Here is a 14113-nt window from a genome sequence, read left to right as displayed (position 1 = left end):
TCGTGTACAAAAAGAAGAAATTCAGTTATAAAAAAAAAAAAAAAAAAAAAAAAAAAAAACAGGAGCTACTAATGCCAGCTTTCTAGTGTGGCAGTCCAAAAATCTTAACTTCATGTAATTGTAAAGTTACTGAACTAGAGTTAGAGTTACCATATGTATAGCCTCCCTTTCGTTTCTACTAATTAATTTTAACACCATAGGCATTCCCCGTTTGTCCAGCAAACGAGGAACGCTTTAAGATGATTCATGTGTTTTACGGCATTGTACACCCAACCCTTATGCTCTTGGAATGTACAGTAAAGAGGAAGTGTTCCATCAAATTGGTTAATAAAAATAAGAATCTTCCATGACCCAATTCCGCCAATATGAAGAGTTTTAGAATTTCTACTGGATGCCACATGAGAAAAGTAAATTAAAACTAGTCAGAGAGCTGTGGTCGGAATTATTTTCATGGCGAGCTGGCACGCATGAGCATTCCTCTCCTAATCACAAGAGCAGGCGCACTCTCTAGATAATAACTCCATGGCGTCTTGGCCTACACAGAGGCCCTTTGCAAACTATGTGCAGCGCCAATTAGCATTAATTGTGGCTGTGCTCCTCCATTCCCACAGCACAGCACTGGCAAAGCCAGGTTTTGCATTAACAAGTGCAATACTCAAATATAGTCTTCTAGGATCAATCTTTTCTTCTTCTTGTGTTGGTATTAAATCACAAAAATTGACCCACAAATGACAAGGGCTATCTAAAAATAGTAAGGGTGTATTTTGATAAGTTTAGGTATAGACTCTACATTCAGAATGTCTAAAAGGCAGAGTTGAAAATTTGTTTTCAGTTTACACTGTTTAGCTTACCACAACTAACTTCACACACACACACACACACACACACACACACACACCCCATATCCTCTGTGATCCAATTATTTACTTACTGTGACTAATACTACTCACTTGGAAGGTAAGCTCCGTAGACTTTCATGGCAAACACTGTCTCTGCAAACAGCCTCCCACCACAGTCTGGAGTATGTCTTTTGCAGAATTACAGTGTGTGCAGCTCATCTCTCAGTAGAATACAGTCTCAGAGTGGGGTATCCATGGAGACCGAGCCTCCTGCATGTGCAGGGCAAGGAAGTTACTCTGCTGGGCACCATAGCAACAGGAGGCAGAGGGAAAGCCAGCCTATCAGGAAAGAGCACCAGGCCTTCTCCCTGGCGACTGCAGCATTTCAAATGAAACCATTGCTCTCATGAATGGACACAAAGCATTTGAAGAAATACAAATCGTCAAATAGAAGTAAATGCCTACACAACAGTCAAGCTAATCCTTCCCACACCATTGGAGTAAGATGTAGAATCTTTCCACATTGATTATAATATCCTGATGGGAAAGCAAGAAATGACTCCCATGCATCCCTTGTCAATGGCAAGCATGTGACATTTTGAGAAAAACGCTTGATGTACTCCATGAATTCTAGCTATTTAAATATGCAAGTCACTTCACAGTGCTGCGTGGAAGAGAGGAACAGAGCAGGCTGTCTGTTCTAAAGGGAGAGAATAAAGTCTAGAGCTATTTGGCACAACTGTAGGCACATTCCTTCCAAATAGGAGCTTGCTCAGAGTAAACACATTTGTTTATATTTATTTATTTGTGAGATATTTTTGCTTTTAGGGCATGTGTGCTTGCCAAAGAGAAAGGCAGACACACAGAAAGTGAGAAATACTCCTCCCTGAGGGTGATGCCACTCCCCAATTCCCTCTCCATTCTCCTCTTGAGATTTTGGGCATGCACCCACATGACCCTGGCATGAGTTTCAAGTCACCGGGTCCAGGACTCGAAGCTATGTGGGAGTCTAGGGCCTTAACCACTATGCCACCTGCTAGCCCTGTGAACACATTCACTAAGCTTCCATAAAAGACCTCCATGCTATCAGAATAATTTTTACTAAGGAAGCATCTGTGATAAAATAGGATCAATGCAGATGAGGGGGAAGTGGACATTCAAATGCCTTAAAATCATGCTATCTGTAAACTTTCTTCATTACTAGTTTTATAACAATTGTGAAAGTGATCATTTATTGAGCAATACTATATGCCAGACCCACATGTCTTGTCACCTGGAGCACAGCCTCCTGCCAAATGCTGTCCCTGATTTTTGCTAACAGAATATGCATGTTTGCCTATCAGTGCTGGGTAGTACTCATGTGATGCGTACACTCCTTTACATATCTAAGACCTTTCATGATTCTCACAGCAATGTGAAAAGGCAAAAGATTCATTATACCTCCCTGGTAAAGATAAAGGAAAAAACAGCATTTCCTACCATTACAAAATAAACTCCCCCTCCCATAACTCTCCTTCACCCAATCCTCTGCAGGCGAGCTAGTCCACCCTACCAATGTCTAAATACAAAGTAAGGTACCCTTCCTCCTACTGTTACTTCTTAAAAAAGAAGTCTCTTGTACCAGAGACTTCCCAAAGCCTCTTATAGGGAGTCTCTCATAATGATCTTCTTGAACAGAAAGTGCCATTTGAAAAAGGCACATCATTCTGAATTGGCCTCAGTCTGTGCTAGTTGGGACTTCCTTCAAAGGTCAACTGATGGGATTGTTTAAAATAAATGAAACAAATAAATTCAAAAACAGATTTCATAATTTTTCCTATGATATGATTTCTCTATTTTCTTAAAAATCACTGTTTTAATTGCCAAATGGTATACACAGGGGAAGGTCCTTACTTCAAGCCTCAGTGTCCCTGATGTGTCAAAAGTGCACATGTGTGCCAAAGATCCAGGCTGGCTGAGACTGGGGGTGGGTTGTGTGTGGCATGAAGGCCCTGATAAAAGGACCCCTCCTTTCTCTCTCTCTGCCTCTTTTTGGTTTTTTTGGAGAGGTTTTTGCTATAGGGCGCGTGCGCTCGCCAGACAGACAGAGAGAGACAGAGAGACAGAAAGCGAGAAATCACCCCGCAGGGGAGATGGTTACGCCGCAATCCCTTCTCCTCCATTCTCCTCTCGGGATCTTGGGCACGCACGCACACGTGCCCGGCGTGAGTTTTAAGCCACCGGGTCCGGGACGCAAACCGTGGTCGACTACGTGGGAGTCCAGCGATATAGCCATTACACTAACTGCTGGTCCCTCTGCCTCTTTTATTCATGGAAGCAATAAATAAAATAAAATAATTTAAAGACATCTTAAAACATTGGATATTGACTACTTAATTCATAACTCTAAAGGTTTACTGGAGATGGCAAAATATTTTACAATCCCATTAGGAAAATGAAGAGGCCTTCCATTTGTCATGTATGCTGTGTCCCTAGGCTGGTTCTCTTTCTACCACCTCCACACTAGGCGAAGCAGTTTAGTTTCGCCTTCCAGTTTCATGTCCTGAGAATCCAAGTGCCACAGAAGTGTAAAAGGGATTTCAAACACATAAATCAGATCATTCAAACCCTCCAAGGGTCTCCTATTAATCCAGCCCTCATCTGCGATGACCACCTTTTCCCTTCCTAACTCACTGCTCTGCCCACTGTCTGTGCCTCCCCAAGATAGAAGAAATACAGCTACGTTCTCAGCTCAGATGTCACCTTCCAGACACTACTACCCATCCCCCACTCTATCCTATTACCGTGTTCTACTTGTCACTATCTGAACTCATCTTGCACGCTTACGTATCAGTCATCTCCCACATTAAATGAAGCCTTCGTGAGAAGAGGCATCTGGTCCATTTTTCAGTCTTCTGACTTTCATGCCTGGAGCAATCGTGCCAGCACAGAGTAAACACTTTAAGAAATAATTGTTGAATGAATAAATGAAAACTAGTAAATGGTCAACCAGGATTCGATCTCAGTTTAGTAGAAACTTCTCAACTATGACATGAAGTGAAGGCTCCCTTTCTTTTAGACTCTTACACAGCTCTCTCACCTTCTTGCAATGTTCCAAAGATCCTGGTCTGTGCAGTTTAGAACGCAAGCCCGTTTCTGAAGTGTTGCCTCATTCACAGAGCTTACCGATGCCCCTTGGCTACTATGAGATACAGGCTTTGGTGGTTGAAGAACTCACTCGCTGAATTACCCAGGTAAGCATACTACATTGTTCAACAGATACCTTTTCGTAAACAACCCTACTGCATACCAGAATACCATGCAACAAATTGTATTGGCGGTGAGGCCAGGGTATTTATACTTCTGGCCCTTTCTCTGCCAATGGCTGCAGTCCCTGCCCAAGTCCACAGTTCTTTCATACCTGGTGTCACGGCCTTGGCGTGCTCTCCTTCTGGGTTCTGAGTAATTAGACCCTCCTCCCATTCATTCAGGATATGGGAATGGCTCCAACTTGTTTCTAATTCCAAGTATTTCATCATACTGGTTAGACCCCCTTAATCAGGGCCTATATTTGTCCCATATTTCTTCAATAAACTTTCCTCAATTAAAAAAAAATGAAAGAAAGAAGAAAGAAAGAAAAAAAGAAAAGAAAAGAAGGAAAGAAAAGAAAGGAAAGGAAAGGAAAGGAAAGGAAAGGAAAGGAAAGGAAAGGAAAGGAAAAAGAAAAGAAAAGAAAAGAAAAGAAAAGAAAAGAAAAGAAAAGAAAAGAAAAGAAAAGAAAAGAAAAGAAAAGAAAAGAAAAGAAAAGAAAAGAAAAGAAAAGAAAAGAAAAGAAAAGAAAAGAAAAGAAAAGAAAAGAAAAGAAAAGAAAAGAAAAGAAAAGAAAAGAAAAGAAAAGAAAAGAAAAAGGAGGGGCAGGTGATAGTGTGGTGGTTAAAGTGCTGGATCCTACATGGCCAACTCTGTGGTTCAAATTCTAGGCCCAACAGCTTGGAAAATCACACTGGTCACATGTGTGTACATGTCCAAAATCCCAAGGGCAGAATGGAGAAGAGACTGTGGCCATCCCCCCAAGGGATGACTTCTCACTTACTCTCCCTCTTTCTCTGTCTCTCTCTGGCAAGCACACATACCTTATAGCCAAAAGGCCAACATCCAAACATTCTAAGCTTATGCCTCCATAATTTACAACTCTTGGTTTATAAATTGTAAGTTGTGGGGTCAGCATGTGGCATTGTGGTTAAGGGCACTGAACTCTCACTGGGCCAACCCTGTTCGAGTTCTGGGCTGGTGACTTGTTTTCTCACCCCTCCCCCCACTCTGTCCCTCTCTGGTCAAATTAAAATAAATAAAGTTAAATAAAATAATTCTTAAAAATATAAATTATAATTTGTGCATAAAATTTTATTTGTTATGCTGACAGTTGATAATTATGTTCAGTGGTGGATGTGTGGTGTGGTGGAGCTTGTGCTATGTATGCAGGGTCCTCAGAAAGTTCATGGCAAATACATGAGAAAACTAGACACGAATGTGTCCCTTTTTGTATCCAAATAAACCTGTGCTTTAATTCCATTTTTCCACGAACTTTTTGAAGTCTCCAGGAATGAAAACTTATAACACTTTATTCTCAACACATTATTGTACTAAGTAAGCATTTGGCAGGCTCCCAAGTCAGTGACTGAGAACACTGCATCCAATCAACCCTGGTAGCCTCAGATTTGGACAGTGGCTACCATTGGGAAGAAGAGGATTATAATTCACTAATTCCTAAAGAAAAAAAAAAACATTAAAAGGTTATGAACTGGGACCAGCAGTTGGTGTAATGGCTATGTCGCTGGACTCCCATGTAGTCAACCATGGTTCGAGTCTAGACCCAGTGGCTTAAACTCACACTGAGCACTTGTGAGTGTGTCTCCAAGATCCTGAGAGGAGAATGTAGGAGAAGGGATTGCGGCATGGCCGACACCCCTGGGTGATTTTTTGCTTTCTTCCTCTCTGTCTTTCTCTGTCTTTCTGGTGAGCGCATATGCCCTATAGCACAAACTTCTTCCAAAAAAAAAAAAATGGTTATGTAGCACCATTGAATATGTCATTCAAAACATAAATGAGAAAAAAAAGGCACGAAAGTGAAAATGTGGCCCTACCATAAGAATAAACATTGAAACCCACTCATCACATTTAACTTTATTTTGCTGCTTTGCTTTCTGTTGGGCAGAAGTGATAGACTACAAAATGGTCTACCACAAACCATGATCTGCGGTAACCTGTGCGAACATGCTATTTCAGAGGGTGAAAGATAGTTTCAGAGATCTGCTTCAGTGTAAATGCAAAAGCTCTTATGCAACTGACAAAGTTTAATCATCTTCTTTTGAAAAAGTGTTCATGATATTCAAAGAAGGGCAGAAAACATGTTCACAAGTAGAGAAAGGACTAGTTCTTGATTAAGTGGGAAATACTGAAAACTTCATCATTCCTCTGCTGTTCATTCTCATCATGGATATTTACTGATCTGTATCAAAACAGCCTTTTACAAAGGGACTTCAAAAAGTTCATGGAAAAAATAAAGTAGAAATTTATTTTGGAGCAAAATATTTGGAAATCCATGCATAGTCTTTTTCATAGAACTCACATTTCATGAACTTTTTGAAGACATCCATATGTGTTCAACTTTTTGTATTTCACTGAAATTATAATGAGGCTCATTGATTTTTGTTATCAGAAACAGCCAGAATAGTCTACATATGGACTGTATTAATTAATATAGAAGAATTAATAAGAATTTCAAGGGCACTAGAAAAATTACAGAAAATAAACTCACATTTTCTATTAACATATCTTTCTTGATTGTCATAATTTCATAGTGCAATTAAACTTACTTTTCTGAAGGCTGATTTTTACAATGATCACAGTGGTTAAGAGTTAGGAACAAGACTACCTGATTTAAAATTTATTTCCAAGCTTTGTGACCTTGAAGAAGTTACTTAACCATTTGTTCTCAGTTTCTTTATCTGTAATAATAAAAGATCACTTTTTCATACTGACATTAAGATTAATGAGTTAAGTGCACGGATTTTGCCTGGAATAGTCAGTGCTCAATAACAATAAACTAAAAATAATAATAATAATCAAGTTTCAGAGTGTTATGCAAGCCTATAACACCTGATATATTCTTCTAAATATTTTCACAGAGCTTTCAGTATGAGAACTAAATTACACCCTATTACTTGCTGCTAGACTATAGTTTATAACTGGTAACCTATTACTGGATTGTCAAAAAAGTCATGATGTACTTTTTTCTATGTTTTTCTATGTAATATATGTCATAGCTTTTCCAACAACCCAATAGAAAAATAACATTTTTCCAAAGAATGCAAAGAAAGCTTCCATTTCCTTTTAACTGTAAAATCTTACTTTTTTCCACCCTATGGATATATTTTTTAAATGCTTAAAACATTTCTTCTGCCTTCGTACACATCGTTCTCTGCCAACTTTCTCATCACAACGATTCAGTCTGCTCTCACATCAGTTACTGCACGAAGTGTACTTAAAGCTGGTACTGGCCTAAGACACATGCAAGGTCACTAGGCTTTTTAGTGATCTCCTGTCTGCTCTTTCACGTTTTCTGGTCTCTCCTTGTCATCAAGCCGTCAGCCATGAATTCATACTTCTACCAGAATGTCCTCCTATACCAAGTATTCCTCCTGTTTTACATGAACCAAGATAACATGATATGCTAGAATTTTGTTTCAAATAAATATAAACTCTAGTGTAAGGTTTTAAACTCGTTTTCCTGTAAATACAGTACGTGGAATCTGTGACATTCATTTTTTTCTTAAGAGAGACTTTTGCTATAGGGTGTGTGTGCTTGCCAGAGAGACAGAGACAGAGACAGAAAGCGAGAAATCACCCCTCAAGGGAGATGGCCTCCCAGCAATCCCTTTTCCTCCATGTGGGAATCCAGTGCCTTAACCACTATGCCACCGGCTGGCCCCTGTGACATCAATTTTAAGAACTACAAATGACCATCAGTAACATTTAGTGAGGAATTACTTTGTGCCAGAGAGCACACTAAGCATTTTATATTCGCTAATCTATTCCATCTTTTCAACTATCCATTTTACAGATGCAGAACAGAACATTTGAAGAAGTTAACAAGTAGCTGAAGATGACACAGATGTAAAGCAGTATGAAGATTTGAGCCTACTCTGTGGGGATCTAGACTCTGAGGGTTAGAAAGGATCTCCCCGCTGATGCCAACAACACACACAGTTTTCTTTCCCAAGACAGGACGTGTTGGGTAACCTGGGAGAAGCTGTGCCAAGTCGAAGCTCTCTCCACTCCTCTGGGTAGCTCAAATGATAAGAATGGCCTACTCGTGGCAAGTTGTCTAGCTGTTACCTTATTTCACAGAACTAACTTTGAAGTGAGAAGGATGCTTGTGATAAGAACAGAAACATCTGTTGCTATCACTGTGTGTGAAAGAGCCTCTATGAAGGAAACCAGCGTCCATTAATCACTAACCTAGCTGGTGCCTCCTGAGTTTTCTAGCAAATGCCTCCGAATGTGGGAAATGCTTTTTTTTTTTTTAAGTAAACAATCCTCTGCTATTGTTGTGAGGTTATTGTAGTTCAGCTTGGATAGGTCTCCAATTTTAATCGCTTGGGTGGTGTCTGATGACCAGGAAATACTAACTTAGTAAGAATGCTAATGAGATGTGAAAACATCTTTCAAATGCAGTTTTCAACATTTCAGTTTCTAATTGTGAATTTCTTTTAAATTATGGTATCCTAACTGTAGTTTGAGCTTACCTTCCCCCTTAATCATCTCTGGTAGTTTTCTGGTGGTTTTTCACCTTTCAAGTTTTCTAATTATTTGTTTAATTTGTGTAATTGTTTCCCTATCTTTCAGAATAGCCCTGTGGACAAAAGATTTAAGTACTCTTATTTGTAAAACAATGACACTGGGTCTTTTTCTTCTTTGGGTTAAAATACTCAGCAAGGGGGCCCCGGCAGGTGGCCTGGTGGTTAAGGGCCCTATACTCCCACGTGGCTGACCAGGGCTCTAGGCCCAGACTTGGTGACTTGCTTTCTCACTCTCTCTCACACTGTCTTTTGGTCAAATATTTAAAAATAAATACTCTGGGTAGCTCAAATGATAAGAATGGCCTACTCGTGGCAAGTTGTCTAGCTGTTACCTTATTTCACAGAACTAACTTTGAAGTGAGAAGGATGCTTGTGATAAGAACAGAAACATCTGTTGCTATCACTGTGTGTGAAAGAGCCTCTATGAAGGAAACCAGCGTCCATTAATCACTAACCTAGCTGGTGCCTCCTGAGTTTTCTAGCAAATGCCTCCGAATGTGGGAAATGCTTTTTTTTTTTTAAGTAAACAATCCTCTGCTATTGTTGTGAGGTTATTGTAGTTCAGCTTGGATAGGTCTCCAATTTTAATCGCTTGGGTGGTGTCTGATGACCAGGAAATACTAACTTAGTAAGAATGCTAATGAGATGTGAAAACATCTTTCAAATGCAGTTTTCAACATTTCAGTTTCTAATTGTGAATTTCTTTTAAATTATGGTATCCTAACTGTAGTTTGAGCTTACCTTCCCCCTTAATCATCTCTGGTAGTTTTCTGGTGGTTTTTCACCTTTCAAGTTTTCTAATTATTTGTTTAATTTGTGTAATTGTTTCCCTATCTTTCAGAATAGCCCTGTGGACAAAAGATTTAAGTACTCTTATTTGTAAAACAATGACACTGGGTCTTTTTCTTCTTTGGGTTAAAATACTCAGCAAGGGGGCCCCGGCAGGTGGCCTGGTGGTTAAGGGCCCTATACTCCCACGTGGCTGACCAGGGCTCTAGGCCCAGACTTGGTGACTTGCTTTCTCACTCTCTCTCACACTGTCTTTTGGTCAAATATTTAAAAATAAATAAAGTTAAATAAAATACTTATTTAAAAAAAATTACTCTCCACGTAGAATAGTAAATCTAGCATTAAAGGAGGCCCAGAAATGTCATTGAACATATTGGTTGAGTAATCCAGTTATGTCTTTCATTTCTGGGTAAAAATAGTCCCACCAGGAAACCGACTGCAAGCTAAATATAGGAGGAGCACCTGGGAGAAGAAAAATGTTACCACTCAGATTCCTCCAAAACTTCCAAATGGGAAGACCTTCATTCCTTTTCTTTTAATCTATATTATAGTCCAGATTTATCATACAATATTCTGATTTAAATTACAAGCTCCCCAAAAGCAAGGATGATGTCAAGGTCATCTATGCCTCATGAAACATAATCCCTTCCACAAAGGATGTACTCTATTTTCCATCTAAGTATTTATTGGACATCAACTTCATGACGGACACAATATTAGGGTCTGGAGATTCGGTCTCAAATATTCTGGTGAATTATAGATAAAGAAGAAACATGAAAATACAAAGCCACTTTCGACTGAACTGCAGGACTGGCTTACTCTTTGGTGGCAATTTTTAATTAACTCTACATAGATATGAAGTGATAGAAGCCAAACTGACAGAAGGCTCAGTGCCTCCACGAAGTTTCCAGCCTGATTCCTGCCCAGAGCAGGAAGGGCTTTCCTGCTGTGTGTACCACAGGCCCTGTTGGCCCCGTGCAGCTTGCTCAGCCCACCTTTCCAAGTCCTTCCCAGCATCCTATGACACATTTCCCTTCCCCTTCCGCATCATCCACTCAGTGAACATTATTAACTCTACCTTTCTTTTTTCTTTTTGAGAGATTATAGGCACATGTGCTCACTGGAGAGACAGAGACAGAGAGAGAGAGAGAAAGTGAGAATCACCCTTTCGGGGAAGGAGGGGGCAGATGGCCATGCTGCAATCCCTTCTCCTCCCATCTCCTCTCAGGATTTTGGGCATTCAAGCACAGACTACTGGTATGAGTTTCAATCACCGGGTCTGGGACTTGAACTGTGGTAATCACAGGGGAGTCTAGTGCCTGAACTGCTATGCCACCTGGTGGCCCTAAATCCTGGTGACTGAAAGGGCAGTTCAATAACTTCTTTCTGAGGTCAACAGCAGCACTCCAGAATCTAGAACAACAGGTCTAAAATTAAATGGGCTTCTGTTACTTACTGGTAAGAAGCCCCTGAGCATCCCTGTTAGAGACACTAATTGCTTGCTATTTTAATAAATAGACACTGGTTTTAATGAGTCAGTTTATTTTTAAAAAGTAGAGCATGCACCAAGAGCTGCAGGTCAGCTGTAGCGGAGGAGAGATGGTCACTCGGGGCTCTAGCGGAGGCAGAACCTTGCACCCGACATCATTGTCTTCTTGTGGTTTAACACATCACGTCTCTGTGTTTTAAACATTTTAGAGTCATTCAGGGGCCTTGCTTCTGGAAAGTCCTCTCTTCGTATGCATGAGACTGACAGGTTTATTCCACTGAAAGTTCAGAGAACTATAGGTCACACTGCAGACTTTCCTCAAATACGAAGTGCTTACCGTGCAGAACCGGTTCTCATTCAAAAGCGTGTAGCAAATTTTTCAGGAATGACATTAGGAGTTTTAGGCAACTAAGCAATAAACATTAAGGGTCCTGTAACCTCTGATAAATATGATGAAATAAAAAGACCCACCAGGTCAAGGCTGCTTAGGTGATATTTATGCCTTTAAGCAATTAAACCAGAAGCGGTTAACAAAAGTGGTTTTAGGCTTTGTCTAAGGGTGAGGGACATAAACTATAATTCATAAATCTTTTCTGTAATTGCTAGAGGGTATATGTGCTCACCAGAGAGGGAGGAAGAGAGAGAGAGGGGGGGGACGCACCCTCCAACAGGGCATAGTCACCCCATGATCCCTTCTCTTCCGTTTCTCCATTCTGCCAGGATTTGGAGCATGCATGTACATGGACCTAGTGTGTTTCTCAAGCTGCCAAACCTGGGATTCAAACCTCACTTGGCCACATGGAATCCAGCTCCCCTAACCACTAGGCTATAGGGCTGTCCCAGAAATTCATAAATCTTAATAAAGGCTATCCACAAGCTCTCTGAAAGAGTACATGCTCTTATGTGTATGTGGACATTTTTCTGAAATACGGACCTTTAGCAAGTCAGAACCTTCTGAAGGATGAGGAACATGCTCAGTATGAATTCTGTAGAAGCACACAGAATTCTAAGTAAATAATGAATAATATATGATTATTGGGGACCAGAGGATGGTGTGGTGGTTAAGATGCTGGACACTCCCAAATGGCTGACCATGGTTCGAGTTCCAGACCTGGTGGCTTGCTTTCTCACACTCTCTCTCTCTCTCTCTCTCTCTCTCTCTGTGTGTGTGTGTGTGTGTGTGTGTGTGTGTGTGTGTGTGTCTGGCCAAATTAAAACTAAATGAATGATTAAATAAAGTTAAATAAATAATTCTTTAAAAAAATATGTGAGTATTCTTATTATGAGTATTGAAACAAGTAAGGATGATGATAACCTTAGCTCTCATTTGAACTTTATTCTTGGTACTTTTCTCCTATTTTCACTGTTTCCTTGTATTATCATCATCATAAAATGTGTTGGGAATTAGCCAGCAAAAGAGTTAGGGGGTATGGAGATAATAAAATGGAATAATTTCAGGATGTATTAAAATCCTACTGTAGTTCTACAACAAAATCTGCTGGTTTTTTTTTTTTTTGACATTATTTCCTGCATTATTTTATCTTCTCAATCCCATAGCCTACCTTTGTTATTATCAACAGATCCCCTAATTCACACCAGAGCTTGTATGCTAGAAATATATACCAAAAGAGGATGGCAGGGCTCCTGCCTTTTTTTTAAGAGAGAGTTTTTGTTTTTGTTTCTTAATTTGTTTATTTGTTTACCTAGAGGGTACGTATGCTTGCTGAGGGAGAGAGAGAGAGAAACAGAGACGGAAAGCAAGAAATCACTCCCCAGGGAGATAGCCACACCACGATTCATTCTCCCCCATTCTCCTCTTGGGATTTTGGGCATGGACACACACATGCCCAGCGTGAAATTCAAACCTCTGGGTTTGGACCTCGAATCACGGTTAGTCATGTAGGAGTCCAGAGACATAACCATTACACCATCTGCTGGTCCCAACAGGGCTCTTGCTCTTACACTTACACCTCAAATGTTAGAGAAGCACATTTCAGTGGTGGTTACTCCCAGGTAAAAGAAAATTGAGGATATTTCTCCAGAGAAGATACACAAATAGTCCATGAAAAGTCACTCATTGCCATCAGCTAGCTACCAAAAAAATGGAAAGGAAAACTACAGTGGGACTCCATTTCCTGCTCACTAGACTGGCTATACTCAGAAAGACAGACAACACTTAGTGTTAAGGAGAATTTGGAGAAATTGGCTGTTTTTCACAGGGGAACTGAAAACACATTCACACAAAAACATGTATATAAATGTTCAAAGCACCATTATTCACAATAGTGCAGAGTGGAAACAGCCCAAGTATCCATCAATGTGTGTGTGTGTGTGTGTGTGTGTGTGTGTGTGTCTGGCCAAATTAAAACTAAATGAATGATTAAATAAAGTTAAATAAATAATTCTTTAAAAAAATATGTGAGTATTCTTATTATGAGTATTGAAACAAGTAAGGATGATGATAACCTTAGCTCTCATTTGAACTTTATTCTTGGTACTTTTCTCCTATTTTCACTGTTTCCTTGTATTATCATCATCATAAAATGTGTTGGGAATTAGCCAGCAAAAGAGTTAGGGGGTATGGAGATAATAAAATGGAATAATTTCAGGATGTATTAAAATCCTACTGTAGTTTTACAACAAAATCTGCTGGTTTTTTTTTTTTGACATTATTTCCTGCATTATTTTATCTTCTCAATCCCATAGCCTACCTTTGTTATTATCAACAGATCCCCTAATTCACACCAGAGCTTGTATGCTAGAAATATATACCAAAAGAGGATGGCAGGGCTCCTGCCTTTTTTTTAAGAGAGAGTTTTTGTTTTTGTTTCTTAATTTGTTTATTTGTTTACCTAGAGGGTACGTATGCTTGCTGAGGGAGAGAGAGAGAGAAACAGAGACGGAAAGCAAGAAATCACTCCCCAGGGAGATAGCCACACCACGATTCATTCTCCCCCATTCTCCTCTTGGGATTTTGGGCATGGACACACACATGCCCAGCGTGAAATTCAAACCTCTGGGTTTGGACCTCGAATCACGGTTAGTCATGTAGGAGTCCAGAGACATAACCATTACACCATCTGCTGGTCCCAACAGGGCTCTTGCTCTTACACTTACACCTCAAATGTTAGAGAAGCACATTTCAGTGGTGGTTA

General features: G+C 40.0%; 1 protein-coding gene across 4 annotated transcripts in view; it reads right to left on the bottom strand.

The window, feature by feature from the left end:
* Positions 1-14113, bottom strand: part of SYBU (syntabulin) — an 80492-nt gene that overhangs the window by 37407 nt on the left and 28972 nt on the right. The window contains exon 1 of one of the 4 annotated variants that reach the window (XM_006161695.3): positions 951-1100. The exons of the other annotated variants lie outside the window; for them this stretch is intronic. Coding sequence (XP_006161757.1) covers positions 951-978 — 28 coding nt within the window. The 5' untranslated portion in view covers positions 979-1100. Of the gene's footprint in view, positions 1-950; positions 1101-14113 lie in introns of those variants that run through there. 4 annotated transcript variants of the gene reach the window in all.

This window comes from Tupaia chinensis, unplaced genomic scaffold (assembly GCF_000334495.1).
Source record: "Tupaia chinensis unplaced genomic scaffold, TupChi_1.0 Scaffold138854_1, whole genome shotgun sequence".
NCBI lineage: Eukaryota > Metazoa > Chordata > Mammalia > Scandentia > Tupaiidae > Tupaia > Tupaia belangeri.
This window is presented reverse-complemented; position numbering and strand designations above follow the sequence as displayed.